This window comes from Scardinius erythrophthalmus (assembly GCF_964197995.2).
Source record: "Scardinius erythrophthalmus genome assembly, chromosome: 24".
In the NCBI taxonomy this organism is placed as follows: Eukaryota; Metazoa; Chordata; class Actinopteri; order Cypriniformes; family Leuciscidae; genus Scardinius; species Scardinius erythrophthalmus.
In genome coordinates, this window is record NC_138244.1 from 29,558,321 (window position 1) to 29,578,095 (window position 19,775).

At 37.0% G+C, this 19,775-nt stretch overlaps 1 protein-coding gene and 1 long non-coding RNA gene across 2 annotated transcripts; one reads left to right on the plus strand and one right to left on the minus strand.

Moving 5' to 3' along the window:
• Positions 1–8,002: 8,002 nt before the first annotated feature.
• On the minus strand, positions 8,003–14,124 carry LOC308685114 (uncharacterized protein). The gene is made up of 8 exons (XM_081356649.1): positions 14,025–14,124; positions 13,625–13,927; positions 12,622–12,732; positions 11,847–12,144; positions 9,103–9,208; positions 8,921–8,999; positions 8,687–8,748; positions 8,003–8,526 (listed from the first exon to the last, which is right to left on the minus strand). Exons 3-8 carry the CDS (start codon positions 12,656–12,658, stop codon positions 8,398–8,400), a joined length of 711 nt encoding a protein of 236 aa, XP_081212775.1. The 5' UTR covers positions 12,659–12,732; positions 13,625–13,927; positions 14,025–14,124; the 3' UTR covers positions 8,003–8,397.
• Positions 11,971–16,830, plus strand: LOC308685115. The gene is made up of 3 exons (XR_014029428.1): positions 11,971–14,646; positions 14,920–15,088; positions 15,489–16,830. It is a non-coding gene; the product is annotated as an uncharacterized lncRNA (long non-coding RNA).
• Positions 16,831–19,775: the final 2,945 nt, after the last annotated feature.

A 19,775-nucleotide genomic window follows, 5' to 3' on the forward strand; every position in this document is an offset into this window, starting at 1 on the left:
GTCACCTCAGAGGTCACAGCTCATCAAATATATTTCTTTAAACAGTGTTATATCAGAAAGCATTTAGTCAAATCTGAATGAGTGAGTGTTGAGAAGAGCTGAGGATCTTCTAATATCAGTGTGTTGAAGTGTTGTTTCTCTCTCTCTGCTGGAGTGTGTGTTCACTCGAGTGGAATAGAGGTTTTTGTACGAGCGTTTCATTAGATTGTATCACTGTGGTACACATTCGGTGGAGGAACTAAACTGGTGATCAAATGTAAGTCTATTTAATTACATATTTAAAAAAAATACAATTTATATTTCAGAAAGTGTTTTACAGTGGAAACAAGAACAACATTTATTAATAATAATGATTATTAGATATTGTGGCGAAACTTTAGTTAAAGCCTTTATGTATAATGCATTTTAAAGGTATCAATAGCGTATGTTATAATGTCATGTATGTTTTCATAAATAACTGAAACCAAAGTTGAAATGTTTTATAATATTTACAAATTCCTTGTTACGTCTATAATTGGTTGTTTGCCATGAGTTTTAGTGTATTATTATTTTTATGGAGGTGTAACAATGAATATATAATATTATAACGTGTTAAAACCTTGGTTACAATTATTGGTGAGATCATACATGCATCATAATGTGTAAAACAATATATAATTAATGCATTAAAAGTACTTTTTATAATGCAATATGTGTAAAGGCTTTAAAGTGTTACTGATACTTTTGTATAATTATTTAATCTAAAACAATGAAATTATTATAAGAATAGCATTATTCCTTTCAAAAACAAAAACAAATAAATATATATTTATTATATATTTATATATATATATATATATATATATATATATATATATATATATATATATATATATATATATATATATATATATTATATATGTATTATATATATAAAAAATGAACTAAAAATCTAAACATATTTCCACACTGTGTCTCACTATGAGTTTATTCAGTTTATTACAGGTTTGTTTTTCCTTCATTTATTTCTACACTGAGTTCATATTTAGTTCATATTTTATTGTAGAAATCATACATGGAAAAAAGAGATTTGACATCAGAATGTAAATGTTGCTGCTTTCTGTAGTTCAGTCAATGATACTGAATCTCTTTTGCTCATGTTGTGCTTATAATTCAGTGTTTTGTTCATTCTGTGTGATTCAATTGTGTTTTAACTCTGTTTGAAATTGAGTTACATTTTCAGTTCAGGTGAATATCTCAAAATTTAAGATATTTATGTTCAGAGTGAATAATTGCTGGAATTAAAGCAGTCAGATCGGCCTGATAATAGATAATATGTGTTATAACTGCTGTTACACTTATTGATGAGATCATACATGCATTTTAATGTTTATAGCAGTGCATAATTAATGCATTAAACATACTTTTATAATGCAATATGTATGAAAGCTTTAAATAAAGTGTTACTGATATTGTTTTATAATGATTTATAATGCAGTGTGTGTGTGTGTGTGTGTGTGTGTGTGTGTGTGTGTGTGTGTGATCTTTCAATCTGCTGTGTTTGCTGCAACATTCAATAAAGCTTCTCAACAAGTTCACTTTGTGTCTGACAACATCATTCAACTAACAGATGAAGATGCAGGTGCTTTTCAGAAGGTTGATGTAGCAGTAAATGTCAAATAAAGCTCTTGGGGTTTGAACATGGTCTCTGGAGACAGAGCTGCTCTATTCTGAGAGGATCACAATCACTCCACCCTGACAATGCAAATGGGGTTTTCAGTCTCACTCTTTGATTGGTTACATGATCTGGACTGGAACACTTTCACTTCTGCTTTAGTGAAGCAGCGCAGACAAACTGATCATTACATTTTTTTTATGAGATAATTAACTTATATATTAAAATGGCATCATAAATCATATAAAAACATGATCATAAATCAAGAATGTAAAAGTTTCTGTGTCTCAAATGGAAAGCATCACGTCCAGACAGCAGAAGTGACTGAATGCAGTCTGTTCAGTTTGATTGACAGGATCATATATTACACCTAAAACATGATGATCATATTGAAACACTGACTTGTTCTCTTCATAAACACAATATTGATGATTGGAATGATATAGTGTTATTAGTGTGTGTGCTGTGATCAGTGTGTGTGTGATAGTGACTGCAGCTGCTCATACAACACAGTGACGTCTGACTGACAGAGGTTTTTCTACGACTCTTTATCACTGTGTGAACACTGGTTTACTGTTGATCCAGTGATAACTCTGACAGTAATAATCTCCTTCATCTTCAGTCTGTGACTGTGTGTCCGTTCTGAACATGTTTCACTGCGGGAGTCAGAATTACTGTCGCCTGTCCTGTAGAATCTAATGAACAGTGAAAAGACATTGAAACTAACACTGAATATTACAAGTAAACTAATTAATTTTTCGATTATAAGGTCTTACCCTGAAAATACATTCCTAAGATCAAGAAGAAGATGATGAATGTCATTTTAGTCTGTTAATATGATAAACAGTGTCAGTCATGAAAGTGTTAAACTCACACACTATACACACTCTTATAAGCACTGAAGCATGTGCTGACAATGCAAAGTGACTCTCTCTATTTAACCCCCAGAGGTCGGAGGTATCGCCGGCGATACCAGCTCGCTTTTTTTTTAGCAGTGTAAAAGAAACTCAAAAATACTCGGTTGACTTTGATTTTCCATAGGAGTTTCATACATCAATCGATTCTGTTAAGTGTGTATTATTTTTGTGTATACTCACAATAAAAACAAAGTGTTGTGCTTTTTGCCAAATAAAGAAAAATAAACACGAAGCGAGTTCTGCCTCCTCTCTGTCAGTGTAGTCCATTCTGAAACGCGTCCGAAAATGAACCATAACTCAGTGAATACTCAGTCAAACAGGCATTCAGACATACAGGCATGAAGCTTGAATTCTCATCTTTTAAACGAAGTAATTTTTATAAAAAACAAATATTCACAGTTTATGTAATATGTATGCAAAGAGAGAGATGTCAGTCGTTCTTATCTCAGCTAATTAAGTTTTAATGTGCTCCGCCCACGGAGAGCACGCGCTATTCAAACGCAAATGTGAGCCGATCCAAACAAACCTGTAAAACGCCCATCAGCTGGATAACACACACCGCGAGTTCACTTTCAGACTTATGTACTTTACGATGCTGTGAGGAATAATACTGTCTTGATAATAATCCTGCAAAAATTTACCTCAGAAGTTCTGGAAGTATCATTTCGAGGAGCAAACGGATCCCGCTGAGGAATTAGGTCAGTTCTGTTTGCTTTGTTCTAATCGGAATGAATGAACGCAAAGATGCGTGCTGTTGTGGAGCTACTACAGCTGGCAAAAATACTGTTTAAATATGAATCGCGTTACTATGAATGAATGAACGCAAAGATGCGTGCTGTTGTGGAGTTACTACAGCTGGCAAAAATACTGTTTTAATATGAATCGCGTTACTATGAATGAATGAACGCAAAGATGCGTGCTGTTGTGGAGCTACTACAGCTGGCAAAAATACTGTTTTAATATGAATCGCGTTACTATGAATGAATGAACGCAAAGATGCGTGCTGTTGTGGAGCTACTACAGCTGGCAAAAATACTGTTTAAATATGAATCGCGTTACTATGAATGAATGAACGCAAAGATGTGCTGTTGTGGAGTTACTACAGCTGGCAAAAATACTGTTTTAATATGAATCGCGAATACAAAGAAAGATTACACTGGAAATATTGTTACAATTATAAATGTTGTTGTAATTGTATAACCTTAAAAAAAAAAAAAATATATATATATATAAGGATAGATGTAAACAAAATCTTAAAAGGTCATTATAAGCCTTATCTTTAAATAATTTTATTATGCTTTATTAGTGACACATTTGGGAAGAGAATATATTCCAAATCTGAAAATACAGTATGAGAACAATTAACTGCACAATTACTAGAAATGTTTACCTTGGATATTGTACAATTTGCAAGCAAAATTTGTGGAAAAAACAACAAACCAGTTATATATTGTCCTTGCATTCTTGTGGCTCAGTCACACACCTGAATGAAAGGCTCATTACCTATGCAGCCTCATTATGCGGCCCCATTGACTCCATAGGTGTGAATCACGCCCACCCGCATATGGCCTTTCCAAACAAAAAGTGTTTTACAAGATTTAAATCAATGTATTGTGTTATGGGAATGATTAGGCAGGACGATTTTCACATAATTTTGAAGAAAAAATACTAGGCAACGACATCCATTAGTCAAAAGTCTTATTTACATATATTTAGAATGTGTTTTATGGCCTTATTTCAGTAACTTTAGTTTTTTGTTTTTTAAAAAACCATGCATAAACATTATTTTATCAAAAATACAAACATGTACATGCAAGTTGTTCACATATTATGGTAGCCCTGTTTGTGCTAAATAGAGTGAATTTACACCTTTGCCATTAATATGTTTATAAGCAACTGAAAAAAGCACAAATGTCAGGGCATGTCAGAACATCTCAAGGACCCCAAAAACCCCTCAGACTCCAGAGGGTTAAATCATTCAGCTGCAGTAGATCAGTCATAAACTCATTTCACAACAACTTACTCATGATGTGAATCATGCCAATCTACACTCTTAAAAAAAAGGGTTCCTCGAAGTTCTATGTAGAACCCTGGGCTTCCGGGTTACCGAACCTTTTACCAAAGAAATGGTTCTATGTAGAACCCTTGGATAGCAAATAATCTTTTTTTATTAAAATGGTTCTATAATTCGTGTTTTATGACTAAAGTGCAAACTAAAGATTACACAATAATTATAGGCCTACACAACACATTCACAAAGCTTTTTGAGTTGAGACCCCTGAGAATGACTGCTGTAGTCAAAAACAAGTGTCAGCAAATATTAATATCTAGTCAATGTATGAGTTGAGCTTTCTTTATGCACGTTTGTACATTAGCATGAAACTTATATTTCCTAATACATTATAGTTTGCGTTTTTGACAAATCATTTTGTGAAAAAAAAAAAAACTAACCAGGTGTTTTCTTTATTTTGTATATCATATTGTGATGGTTTTAATCGATCGAAGGGAACATTAAAAACAAATAATTGTAAAAATGCCCTCTGGTGGCGTAAATGCGTTGCATCATCCTTGAATTCCTATTGGTGGATTGGCAAAGTTGAATCTCGAGACAAGTGAGTTAATTTTTCAATCTGAGGAGTCCGCCATTTCTGCCCGTTCATTCCCTCGGGTAAGTTAAGTTTTTACATTTTTTAAATAATTTTACTGAAATATTTAGTATAGCAGTTAATATTTCTATTGGTTAGAGTAGCCCTTGTGTTAAATACTGACACTAGAAGCAGAACTTACCTCAGTAAAAGCACTGGTGTGAAGCACTGACGGGCTTCGTCAGCCGTCGGTTCAGAAAGCTCTGTTAAATTGATTTTGCTCTGGTTTTAAAATGAATTAAGTTACAGTCTCCCTTTATTTCCTTGTTAATGTTAATGAAATTGTCAATAACAATAAGACAACTGTGTTACAAGGAGACGAGCTTCGAGATATAAGCGTGAATTTAATTTCAATGACGCGTGCACTCGCTGTTCGTTAACGGTAAGTTAGCGATAGGCGCCAACTCAAATAAAGCTAACCGGGTGGAAGACGGAGGATGTGAATGTGTCGCAGTTTCACACATACTCAGTTTGCGGTGAGTTTTCCCAGGCCTATGTTAACAGGTGTAGAAGTTCTGAACTTTGGCCCACGAGGTCCACTTTCCTGCAGTGTTTAGCTCCAACCCAGATCAGACGAATATCTTGATTAAGTGAGCTTGTTCAGGTGTGTTTTAACAGGGTTGGAGTGAAACTCAGCAGGAAAGTGGACACTGCTTCAGTCACTGCAGCGCTCATCTATGTTTACTGTGACGCATGCGCTGGATTAAAGTGATGATAGCACATGGGTAAATTTAGCATTCAAATGTTCTAAAGCCAAAAATGTTTAGGTGTGTTTAATGCATATGTGGCAGGTGGGATACAACTAACACACACACACACACACACACACACACACACACACACACACACACACAGAGAGAGACAGTAATTCACTCTAAAAAACTGTTTGGAGTTCACAGCAAACATATAAGGGAATTTTCTTACAACAAATAAAATGCACTGCACACCAAACCTAACAACAAGGCACACACCATCACTACACTATTCACAACACACACACACACACACACAGGAAAGGAGAATCGTGCTGAAACTTACCAGTGGGAGACTAGCTCAAGCAATGAGCATCCACGGGAAGCACCCCAATCACACGTGCCGAGTACACACACACACACCTCAAAAGAAATGACCAAGCTTGGTGAACACACAGCCACTGCACACATCAAAGGACCCGCCACCGCAAGGGCACTGCTCCCACTGGCAGCTCTCAGCACCTATACAGAAGGGAGACAGGTAGAAGTGAAGCACAAAGTTGCACACACACGAGTTACAATAATCAGGGGACTAGTAAACCACCCCGATATAATACTAGAACAAACAATATGAATAAAGACTAACCATCACACAATAAGCAAACATGGACAACCAAACAAAGAAAACAATAACCCATACACAATAATAAACAAAGAAACAAAAATGCCACGCCGAGGATCAACAACTTCCCAGGTCTTCAGTCAGTGTGGACAAATCAAGAAAAGGAAAAGAATCAAACAAAATCAAGCGGAATCAAGAAAGAGCAAGAAAGAGCAAAATCAAGAAAGAGCAGCCGGGTACGACGAAGAAACCCGTAGGCAAAACATAACATGAAAAAACGTGTAAGCAAAGCAGCAGATGTTCAGCGCCGATGTAGCCAACTGGCGGCCGCACCCCTGGTTAAATGGTACTCCCTAAAATGCACAGGATGTCCATTTACAAATCCCACATTAACCATTCAACTATTACTCAGTATAGCAACATACCTATGATTAGCAGCGTTGCGTCACAGGCCCTGAGCTCTGATTGCTGATAGCAGGGCGCACACTCAGCTGGTGAAAGGGCTGCTGCCGCACCGGGGATTCTACAGCACGAAACATTCCCTATAAGCCCAAGTTATACAGTCAACGAGTGGAAAGAGAACCGAAGCTAATCATACCTGCGGTGCTATGGTAGACAGATAACCAGGCAGACGTCAGGTCGCTGGGCAGGTAAACAAGACAACAAGTCACGTACCGGTGACATCACTTGTCAAAAGAAAAGTCCCGGTTTATAAAGGGGTTTAGCCCTCGCGATTGGCTCAGAGTTACAGCCCAGAACCACTCACAGCACAGCAAATTAAGTGTCATTTAGGGAGGCATGAGCCAGACAGCTGCATCCTGCTACCTAAGCTGTGTCCCAATGTGAAGGCTGCATCCCCTGAAGGCCGTATTTGAAGGCCGATTGCGTCACGCGGCGCGATGAAGGCTGTCCCAATTCAATTCTGCATCCTTGGAAGGCCGTATACGCACAACCGGCGTAGCGTCATAGAACGTCTCTGAAAAGGTTCACGCCCACTTTTAGGGGAAAACAAACCGGTGTCGTGCCAAGGTACTTACCCCTGAAAGGAAGTGTATCCCCGGTCGCGGGAGCGCGCACGCATTCAGCAATGAAGGTGGCCGTGGATTGTTTGACCAAAGTAAATTAAACTATAACACGTAAATTATTTAAGTTATCGTTTTACTATTGTTGTTTTATCGACGAGGTTTAGCAAAGACAGCTATCACGTGGCACATCTATCTAAATAAATGCTTTTATTCTATAGGCTAACGATCGAACTTCATATTGCACTGAATTGACAATGTCATAAGTTACTGAAAAGCAAAGACGACCATACCATTTCACTCATAAAGCAAACAGCCTTTGGATATTAAATTGTTCTGAATCCCCCCTCCCCCTTCCACGGTGAATTATTATCAAAACCGTTTAATAATGCCCGCGCACATAAATAAATGGGTCATAGCCTACACAAAAAGCGAGTGTAGCTACAGATCGATGGTCTATCATCAAGTGTTTTATTTTGTGAATAATTCACATCATGTCTAATAACAGCAGTGAATATGGACACGTTTCTTGTTTCCTGACAAATGTTATAGTGGGATACAGATTTTTTCAACATGTTATAACAAGTATCCCCTCTCCATAATGCACAGATGATGGCCTATCAATGTCTCGACTTCCTGTGGCGCCTGAAGAAGAAAGCAAGGAAAAGCTCCTGCAAAATGAACATCAAACACTTCCACACACCAGAACACTTAACTTGTGGCCTTAACTTGAAGTGAGTCTCCAGTACACTTTCAGTTTTAATGTATAATAGGATACACAGAGTAGATCCTGTATCCACTTTCTTCATCGCTTGAATGTACAAAATATACAGTAAGACAATATTTTACTGTATTTTACTGGTCCTCCAGAACAGAAAGCTAAGGAGTACGAGCAGTAACAGGAAGGCCTCCTCTGTTGGTGGGCCTTGAACACACATATGGTGGAACCACCGCAGACAAATGTCACACTGAATCTGGAAAACAAATTATTTGGATTTTTGGGTAAGAGGCTGCAAATTTTCATTCTTGTGTAATTGACATATTTTTTAGCATACAGTAATTCACGTGGAGATAAAATAATAATAAAATGTTTGTTTATGACAAAACATATTTAATTTCTGAAGTTTGATTTACCCAACTCAGGTCTGTCTCAGGCCCTTCTGACCCACAGAAGTGACATATGTCAGTCAGGTCATCTTCGAAACAAAACAAAAAACGCTGAGCATGCATCTATAATTCTTCATTTTTCACACTAATACTTTTTAGGTAAGTATGGAATAATTCTGATAGCTGCATAAGATGCTTTACAGCAATTATAAGGACAATTATTTGGATTGCCAAAACATCCCCTAAAAGCTTATTACTTACCAGTCTCTAGGAGAAGAGTGACAGCCTCTTTTGTAGCAGGAAAATCTACGGTATAATTTTTCAAAAGTTCTTCTGCAAACTGAAAAAGACATTTTATGATTACATAAAAAAATTACAGAGACATAAATCTGCTGTCAGTGAATAACTTCATAATTTAAGGTAATTATAAATAGTAATTATACTTTCAGGGCAAAGACTCCACACGAGGTACTGTCCGATTGTTTGGGATGTGGGACAGTGTCACATGTCCACCTTGAGACATTGCATCCCTTGTTTCGCATGAATGCCCTGAAGAAAGAAAATAACAATATTAAAAATATTATGTTTGGCAATTTTGTCACACACACAGTAGGGGGTCAATGCCACCAGGTATGCATTTTTAAACTGTAACAAAAACAAAAGACTAATAAAATGTTCACATTTATGTGATCACATTTTGTTTTTTTGTTAGAGCTTTTCACATCTTTATAGAGCTCCTCGGTGGATAGATGATAACTTAACTTGTGGGCTGTGTAAAGAATGAAAAGCTCTAATAGTGGCTAAAATCCTGTGCTGCCAACTACTCTTTTTATATTTTAGGATTATTTTGTGGGCAGCACTCAGACGTTTTTACACCATATTTTGTAAAATTAAAACACTTTAAACACAAATGTCAAAAAAATTACTTGAATCAATGAACAGCACTAATAAAGCCCCATTATTACAGATCATTAACTAAAAAAAGTTGGTTTAGGGTTTAGTTACCCTTTAAAACTATAGACTTCAATGACCCCTGTGACCATAGTTGTCAGGGTACCCCAGAAAAACAGATGTATGTATTGACACGTTGAAGACCTTTCTCAAACAAAACATCTTTCCATATTTCATTTCTGGACGTCTGGCTAAATGAGCAATCACTGTTACTGCATTCATATCAAATACAGACATTAGAGAATACAGGAGAAGAACATTTCAGGAATCACACTGGGAACTTATAAAACAAAGTACAATCTCATAAGCCTAGAGTAATTCAACTCGTGTGATATTTAGAAGGAAAAATATTGATTAATACCTTGATTATAATCACTCATTACATATACATTGAAGCAGCAGTTTATTCCAAAATCCACCCCTTCACTTCAATAATGATCTTAATGATCTTTAATCTTTATTTAATTTATACAATTAAGTTTATATGCAGTAGAGGTCTACACAGAGCACCCGAGACCTGTCTATATTTTAAATGGTCAGCTGGGTCCGGATCGGATACCAATCTATTACTTCGGGTCCCGGGTCTGTTTAAAGGAACACGCCGACTTTTTGGGACTTTAGTTTATTCCCTGTATCCCCCAAAGTTAGTTAAGTCCATGCATAACCTTCTCATCTCTGTGCGTGCCGTAACTCTGTCTGACGCACCCACTGCTAGCCTAGCTTAGCACAAACACTGGAGGTAAATGGCTCCAGCTAGCATACTGCTCCCAATAAGTGACAAAATAATGCCAACATTTTCCTATTTACATGTTATGATTTGTATAGTCACAGCGTGTCCAAATAACAAGGTCACATGAGACACAGCCATCTTTTAACCGTATACATACTGGTAACTATATTCTCAGAAGGTGAAGCACTGCTACTTCTGCGGAGGGATTTACTCGCAGCGTCTGAGACGCCCCGTGGTGAAGAGCAGAGAGTTCCTCAGAGTTGGAGTAAATCACTCCGCAGAAGTAGCAGTGCTTCGCCTTCAGAGATATAGTTCCCAGTATGTATACATTTAATCCCAGTATATGTTCCCAGTATATGTCTTCTTTAATCTTAAAGTTTTGGTGGTCAGACTCAGCGCAGAGAGCACAGAGATGATAGCAAATAAATAATGCTAACGTCAGTGGCCATGGCACTAAACGAGCAATCGTTATTATAGTTCAAAAGGGCAAACAGTCAAAGTTAACTCGGGTCGAAATGCAAATCTGCAAAGTTGCATTTGTCATCTGTCACCGTGACATCAAGTGCACTTTTGAAGCTGAAATAATAAGTGGATTAAGCTTGGAATAACGAGAGGAATAACATGGATACAACTTTCTTGTCGGAGAACTGTAATGCATCACAGTCAGGCAGGTGCAAGGAAGGGAGACGACGACTACTAAAATTAGGTAAGACAAAAAAGTTTTATTTTTCGCAACTTGTGTGGAATATCTGACAATTGGGTCCAGTCGGGTCTGTGTCTTCCCACCGGGTTCGGGTCCAGCTTTCAAATAATAGACGGGTCCAGGTCGGGTCCGGGTAGTACATTTATGGCATTTCTCGGATCTACACGGGTCCGGTCCAGCTTTTGAAATAATAGACGGGTCCGGGTCGGTTCGGTGTAGCACATTACGGGTCTCTTCGGGTTCGGGCACGAATTTTTGGACCCGTGTAGACCTCTAATATGCAGTGTTATTTTTTAGATTTGATTACTTCATTAAATTTCTGTACCTGAACACTACAGTTAGACCTGATCAACCCGACAAGCATTGCTTATTTTATTTCTATCTTTGCTCTATTGTATTCATTTGTGCTCTTATTTTCTTTGTTTTTATTTGACAACTGACCATATGCACGTAACGTTCGTAAGAACATCCGCATAATATAAGCCAGCCGGAAAACGTCCGGTGAAATGTCACTTGTTGATGTGTCGGTATCTTCAGTGTTCTGAGGAAGCTTTAACAGCATCAATAGTGTAATACTTAGTTTATAATCAGAATATAGTCACTTATATAGTCAGACCTAGCATTAATTTAGTTATTCAAATGAATAAAAAGCCTCAATTGTCCTGTGTTTTACTGAACTTAGCACATAGCGAACTGTGCCGAGACCGTGACCCTAAAACCGTGATAAAAACCAGAACCGTGAGTAATCTGAGCCATTACACCCCTACTGTACACAACGATTACTGTAAGCACATCTAAAATACATTCCTCTTGTGAATTTCTGCTTTTTGTTTGCATTCCTTCTCTTGGTTTTATCCTTGTGTTTGCTGGATTTACGGGGTACAGGGGATGAAGAGGATTGAGATGAGGATGAGGATGATGAGACACAGGAGGACGAGGAGTCAACTTTGCAATGTTTTTTATCCTCTTCTCTTTTCCTTTTTTCCCTTTCTGTGTGAAGGTCATCTTCCGTGACCCTAACCCTAACCCCAGACTGTGATACAGCATCATCAAATTTGGATTTGCAGGAAGCTCCCATCATGTCTTCCTTTGCTGACAAGGCTGATAAGGAATACAAACCAAATCATATTAAGATTACATTTCATTTCTTCCACATTTACCAGCTTTGATGTCATTGTTAAATTAAATATTCTGCTACCTTTGTTAACGAACACCACAAGATCTAACTTTAAAACAGCAAGAACAGATAGGCCTCAGACTACAGTACACTGTGCCTTATTATGCCAGGATATGTTATAATGTAGACTTTTCCACAGTAAAAAGTTCATTAATATCACTTGTTTAACACTTGTATGAGATGAAGATTCCTATCATGCCAGTGGCTTGACATGTCAAAAGCTATTCTTAATGTGCAAGAGGTGAAAGTGTGATGACCATTTATTCAAAGCAGATTAAAAATGAGGAACATCAAACACTTTCTCATAAGAGCCAACAGTATTTGTAGTACACATTACTAAGTATAACTTATAACGGGTTGTAAGGTATTGGTCAGACTGCGACGTAGGAAATCTCTCTCACTTTCGATGTCCTTGCATTTATCCTCAAGGAACTTCATTTTAGCTTAAAAAGCATTTTCTTTCTTAATTTTTTGTAGGGAATCCTGCTGAGTTGGTGCTGTTGCTGATGCTCCTGGTGGAATATAGAAAAAACACTGTTGCACTTTAACACTCTCTCTATCTAAATAGCTATATTATATCTATATTAGTAAACTAGAACATTTACTAGCCAATGGCGATGCTATTGCCAAGGTGTGAGATAATGCATGATGCATAATTAATTCATAAGTCAAGATCACAGTAATACAGTAAAGACTCAAGTATTACTAAATCGTTTAGAAGGAATTACTAAGAAATGTATTTTTGTTTAATAACACAGAAAAACCCCCAAAAAAAGGTCAAAATTAAAGATTGTGAAAGCTTTGATTAAGGAGATCCCATTAATGCAGTAACAATACATATTAGGGGTGTGAAGAGATTTCGCGATATTAAAACATGACATTAAAACGTGATATTTCTCATTGAGGTGAAAAGCTGTCCCGTCAAACCCCTAATATTTCATCATTAATATCATGTGTTTAAATATAATGGTTTCATTATAAATATGGTGATTATCTCTATGATGGACAACCAACTTCAATTATATTAAACATCTGAATCTAGTCATGCCAACAAATGGAAACTCATTTTTAATTGCCTTTAACAAAATATGAACAAGCCTTTGACTCAAAATATGACATTTTCACCTGCATCGTGAAACACGGATGTTTAGGAAAGAGCAGCAGAATGGTTTTGTGGTTTAGGAATATCAGCACTAACTCTTATTTCATATCAAATAAATTACTATCGATAAATGCATATTTTTAAAGTCTTTAGAAACTTTGAACTAAACATTGATATTGTGTAGTTTGTGATCCTCCATCAGCAGCTGCAGTTTCTCTCAGCTGTATCAGTGCAGTCACTGTGACGTCTGACTGACAGAGGTTTTTGTACGACTCTTTATCACTGTGTGAACACATACTGACTGTTTGGATAGTGGAAACTCTGACAGTAATAATCTCCTGTATCTTCAGTCTGGACTCCACTGATGGTCAGAGTAAAATCACGTCCAGTATTTGCTGATCCACTGCCACTGAATCTAGATGGAGTTCCAGTATAAAGGCTTCTTATGTCATAAATCAGGAGTTTAGGAGCTTCTCCAGGTTTCTGCTGATACCAGTGTAACTCGTTGCTGTATATTCCTACATCTATATTACACTCTATTGTTGCTGTTTGACTCTGTTGGACAGTTTTAACTTCAGGTTGAGTCAGAGTCACTCCTCTGGATTCTGAAGAAGAGAAAAGAAAAACTATTAGTGTTTAAAACTATTATCATCATATACTTTTACAAAAACACCAAAACCAGAGTCAGTTTTTACATCTTACCTTGAATAAACAGTGCAATGGTCCAGATGAAGATGTTGATTGTGTTCATTGCTGTAGTTTAGTCTTGTGTGATGATGAAGAGTGTGTTCTGCTCTCAGTCATGAAGTGTTAAACTCACAGCACTATAAACACTCTCAGAGCACTGAAGCATGTGCTGACAATGCAAAGTGACTCTCTCTATTTAAATCATTATCCTGAAGACTGTAGATCAGTCACAAACACATTATCAAACAACTTCCTTATGTTGAGAAATGCTGAGCTATTATACACACATTTCTGAAGTCTATTGACAGAATCTTACATATTATTGATTCAGTCATTATTAATATTTACATTGCACTTATTTAAGTTATCAATAAGTAAAAAGTATGAATATTTTCGTAACTTAATATTTTCTATAATAAAATTACTTTCATTGGACTTCACCATAATTTGATTTTTCAAAGCTCATTTTAAAGTGTATATCAGACGTGTCAGACGTAAAAGACGTGACCCGCCCACGCCTGCAGCAACGGAAGAACAAGCCCGTCAAATCCTTCACTCTCGTCTGTTCCAGCTTCCAGAAGTTTATTCCAACAGGGTTTTCCACGGAGCCGGATAATTTATACTTCACGTACCTCATGTAAGTAACTCTTTGTATTGTTAAAAGTTAGATTTTACCCTAATTAACGTGTTTGTGTTGCGCAATCTGCAAAAGTATCGCTCTGTTTCCTACAAACTTTTGCGACCGCCAACTTCGAATGTGCTCTATCTCAAACAGTTTGTTAACTTGAGCTCATACTGTATAAATCTACGTGTGTGTGCGTTGAATAAGTAATGCTGTCTTTGTGTGATAGTTCAGTGTTTCAGAGGTGTTTGTAACTTCTTCAAAAGCATTGTCTTGGCTTCGACATAGTTTGGCAGTGGACTCACGGACACACAGACGCACGGACACACACGAAGCCACAGCTAGCTGAGTGATTATCGCCGGTTGGAGATTAATGTGCCACTGAAGGAAGTGTTGCCAAGTCTCCTGGTGTGGCAGAATTTAAGGAAAGATGGCCTGCCCTCTTCCAACCATTCCAGTTAAGTGACTTATCATTCAGTTTTTCCTGACACTATTCGCTTCTGAGAAATTGTGACTTGGACATGAGATAGTAGATTCACTTTTTTTTTGCTTTGCATAAAGTTCTTAAATAACAGTCAAACATTTGCTGTCTTACAGGTAATTGACACATAATTTTAAAATGTAATTTTAACCAGAGTTAATACAGCAGTTTTTGATTCTTGATTTCTGATCACTTGTTGCAGAGCTTTTGTAGTGGAGCAGAGCCTCAAAAAACAACAACCTTAAATAGAAATATAAAGTATAATGATTTTGTTACTACTGATGCAATCAGTAATGACTATGACAATAAATGGTTAATGACTATGTAAATGGTGTAATTAAAATGAGTGATGTATTCTGTTTGAACATTTCTGTAGGATCTGAAATGTCCGCAGACAGGAGTGAGCTAAGCTGTAGAGCCACCAAACATTTGCTCAACACCGGCGCTTTATAAATACAATGATTATCCTGTTTTTTACTCTCAGTGTCACTTTCATTAAAAAAGAAGTCATTAAAAACCTAAAAAAGGGTGTGTGGGAGAAAGACGTGTTTAACTTTAACAATGGGTTTATTTGTGCATTTTTTTGTTACAACAGGGTCCCGTTCGCTTCTTTTTAAATTATTTTTATGCAGATTGAATTATTTTGCCCTTTTCCCAGAAAGAGACTTTAGAATATTAAAGTATATAATATTTCCATCAAACTGAACAATTATAAGAAGACGACAGTGTCAGTGAAGAGGCTCGAGATGAAATATGAGACATCTGATGAGTGAAGAAAATAAAGAAAAATCAAAGTAAATATCAGAATATTTATGAACCATTGACAATTAAGCTGTGTGGGAAAGTATGTAAATATTATTTATTTGAGTTTGTTAAGAATGCATGAAATACTTGCTGAAAATAGCCTTGGCAAGACTAAGGATTTGGCATTTATTCCAAAAATGTGAGATGTGATGGAAATGACACTGTGGTGATGACACTGATTTGCTTCATCAGCAAAATTACATTATTGTTAATGTTCAATGAAAAGGAGATGAATGCCAGTAATTCTGTAGTCTTCTACAGAAACATTAGACTTTATTTGATGGTTTGTAACCCCAGTATATCTCCAGAAACTAGAGAAGTAGTGTATTCCAGTAACATGAAGCTCCTGTGAGGACGCTGAACATCTGCTGATGGAGCTGCTCTATTCTGAGAGGAACACAATCACCCTGATGATGCAAATATGAGTTTCTCTGTCCGACACTTTATAAGTATTCATTGATAATGATTAATTATTAGGTAAGCTTGTGTGAAAAGAGAATTTAGGTGAAAAGAAACTTTTTAATGGACTGTATATTGTGTGAAAACAGCACAAATTGTGTTAATGGACACAACCAACGGATGTTTTGCCAGTTGTGTTAGAGTTTTAAAAATGTGCCAGATTGGACAAAAGTATGTTAGCAATAGTAAAAACTGTAAAAACAATAGTAAATAATAGTAAAAACACTAACTCCACCCACCATCGTCTGGTTGAGCCAGGCAGAAGTACTAAAGACACAAGACTGACAGATATTGTGGTGTGGAGAGGAAGAACAGTGGATAAAGCTTTTGACGAGACCAACCGAAGCTTGAATGTCCTGATCTCATTCTTTTCCCTATTGCCATTGGATACCATCTTGGAGAGGTGTTCAATCTGCATACAAGTGAAAAGTTGAAATAAAGTTATATAATAAACCTATAATTGAAATTGCATTAAAGGGGACCTATTATGCAAAATTCACTTTTGCATGGTGTTTGGACATAAATGTGTGTTGGCAGTGTGTGTACACAACCACCCTATAGAGATACAAATCCACTTTTTTATTAATCCCCATAAATCATCAGCAGTGTCTCCAAACGCCCTGATTCAGCCATGGGGCTGGTGTGACATCACTAAAGCCACAGGCCCCGCCCACGAGTGTTGACAGACACTGCCGTTTTAACATAGACCCGCCCTGATCGAGTTCACAGTGAGTTGTACACATCCGCCATTGCTGCACTGACGAGAATGTCTCCCAAGCGTTGTAGGTGTTGTGTGGCTGGATGTATTAATCCACATAGCTCTATATATTTACTCCTGAAATCTGAGTTGCTGAAGACGAGGTGGAATTATTTTGTTTTTGAAGAAAATGCTCCCTCAACTCTACCAAAATTCGTTTATGTACTTTATGTCTGCTCGAATCATTTTACACTGGACAGCTTTTTGAAAGAGGCTCAGTATAAAGCAGGTTTTGTAAAAAAGTTGCTCCTGAAGAATGCAGCAGTGCCAACTGTTCGTGATCCAGCTACACATCTAGAAGTAAGTATTACGCGTTTGTTTTCCAAATTGCCTTTGAATTTGTTAGACTTATAAAGTTTGTGATAGCATGTGATCGCACCATGAGTCCAGCTATGTTGTTATTTTTGTATTGTGCTGATAGTGCAATCTTTATTTGTAAAGGACAGCACATCAGAACAGAGCAGCCAAACCAGAGATGTTGCTTGCCAGATGGACGCAAAACCGCTGACTGTTGGTACTCAGTTATCAATGAAGACGTTTCATGTTCGCTACAGGAGTTCAGGTATGTTCAGGTATGTTTATGTATTACATGATACTGCTTATACAGAGGACCTATAACTAGTCTTGTTACACAATAAGTGTCACATAACAGTAACACGAACACCTACAGTGAGTTATTGAGTTATGATTATGGAACATGCTAATCAATTAATCAGTATCTCCATATTAACTACATTAAAACATCAACTAACCATTCTGAAACCTCCTGCTGCAGTCTATATGTTGTAATTTCGTCTACAGCCTCTCCTTCACTGTCCGATTCCGGTTCATACATGTACAGCTGAACAACATTACTTGCAGTTTCAGACATTTTCATAGTATAAAAGTGTGATAGATTTGTTATTGCTGTCATGCAGTCCAAGAAGCTCCTCCCTCATCTGAAAAGTGGGGCGGGAGCAGCAGCTCATTAGCATTTAAAGGGAAACACAATAAAACGGTGCGTTTTTGCACAAGCCCAAATTTGGCAATTTTAAAATGCTATAAAAAATTATCTGTAGGGTATTTTGAGCAAAGACTTCACATACACACTCTGGGGACATCAAATAATTGTTTTACATCTTGTGAAAAGGGGCATAATAGGTCCCCTTTAATTAAACAGGCTGGCACATTGAACACAGTGATTATTAACCACCGTAGGGTTCGGGACAGATGTAGGAGTGAACTATAGGGATTGGGACAAGTACAGTCCCAATAAGACAGCATCCATTTATGACTTTAATTAATCATATGCACTAAATGTGTTGTTATGCTAGGCCTACATACTGTTTCATAAAGTACTGTTTTACAAAATAAGTAAAAAATGTTTACACCATGTATAAATAGCATCTGTAACACACACTCATGTGTGCTTAGAATTATTTTCATCTAATGCTATTTTTACTGAATGAAAATAGACATTACCACATTTATATTAGGGTTAAATGCCCTTGCTGAAGTTGTCTTTAAATGTGTGAAGGTGTTGTGCTGTTTTTTCTTTCCTCCTGCCACATTTAAGCAGTGTCACATGATCAAGAGTGCCGTTATACTGAATATCAGCACGCCTGTGATTCTACCATAGACATGAAGAGCAGCACGACTGTGAATGTGATATTACTTTATATAACAGTTCTATAAGCAATAACTTTCTAACTTTCCTTTCAGACCAAATCTGATTAGTTAGTATGTATATTATTTTCACGACCACTGATGAAAGAAACCACTGAGATCAATCCTGGAGTGAGAGAAAACACATTAAAAACAGCTGGTGTTTCTGCTTCACTCCGCATCGCTGTCATACTGTGATCTGAAACACTGACAATAAAACATCCCAGTGTCATAATCAATATCAGCACTAACTCTTATTTCATATCAAATATATTACTACTGATAAATGTATATTTTTAAAGTTTTTAGAAACTTTGAACTAAACATTGATATTGTGTAGTTTGTGATCCTCCATCAGCAGCTGCAGTTTCTCTCAGCTGTATCAGTGCAGTCACTGTGACGTCTGACTGACAGAGGTTTTTGTACGACTCTTTATCACTGTGTGAACAGCCTAGTGCTGCCTGGATAGTGAAAACTCTGACAGTAATAATCTCCTGTATCTTCAGTCTGGACTCCACTGATGGTCAGAGTAAAATCACTGCCAGATCCACTGCCACTGAATCTAGATGGAGTGTTTGACACTCTTTGGTTTGCAGACTCAATCAGGAGTTTAGGAGCTTCTCCAGGTTTCTGTGAGTACCAGGCCATACAAGTATATGAACCTGTACAGTAATCGCCCACTGCTGTGTTTGTTTTGCAGTTTATAGAGACTGATTCACCTGTTTGAACTGTTTTTACAGAAGGAGTCTGAGTCACAGTCACCTGTCCACTGAAACCTGTTAGAAATAGTGAGAGTTAGAAAAGCAGCATTCACTGGTGATGATATTATAATATTCAATTAAACATTTTCTTGAAACATTTACCTTCAATACACACACAGAGAGTCCAGATGAAGATGTTGATTGTGTTCATTGCTGTAGTTTAGTCTTGTGTGATGATGAAGAGTGTGTTCTGTTCTGCTCTCAGTCATGAAGTGTTAAACTCACAGCACTATAAACA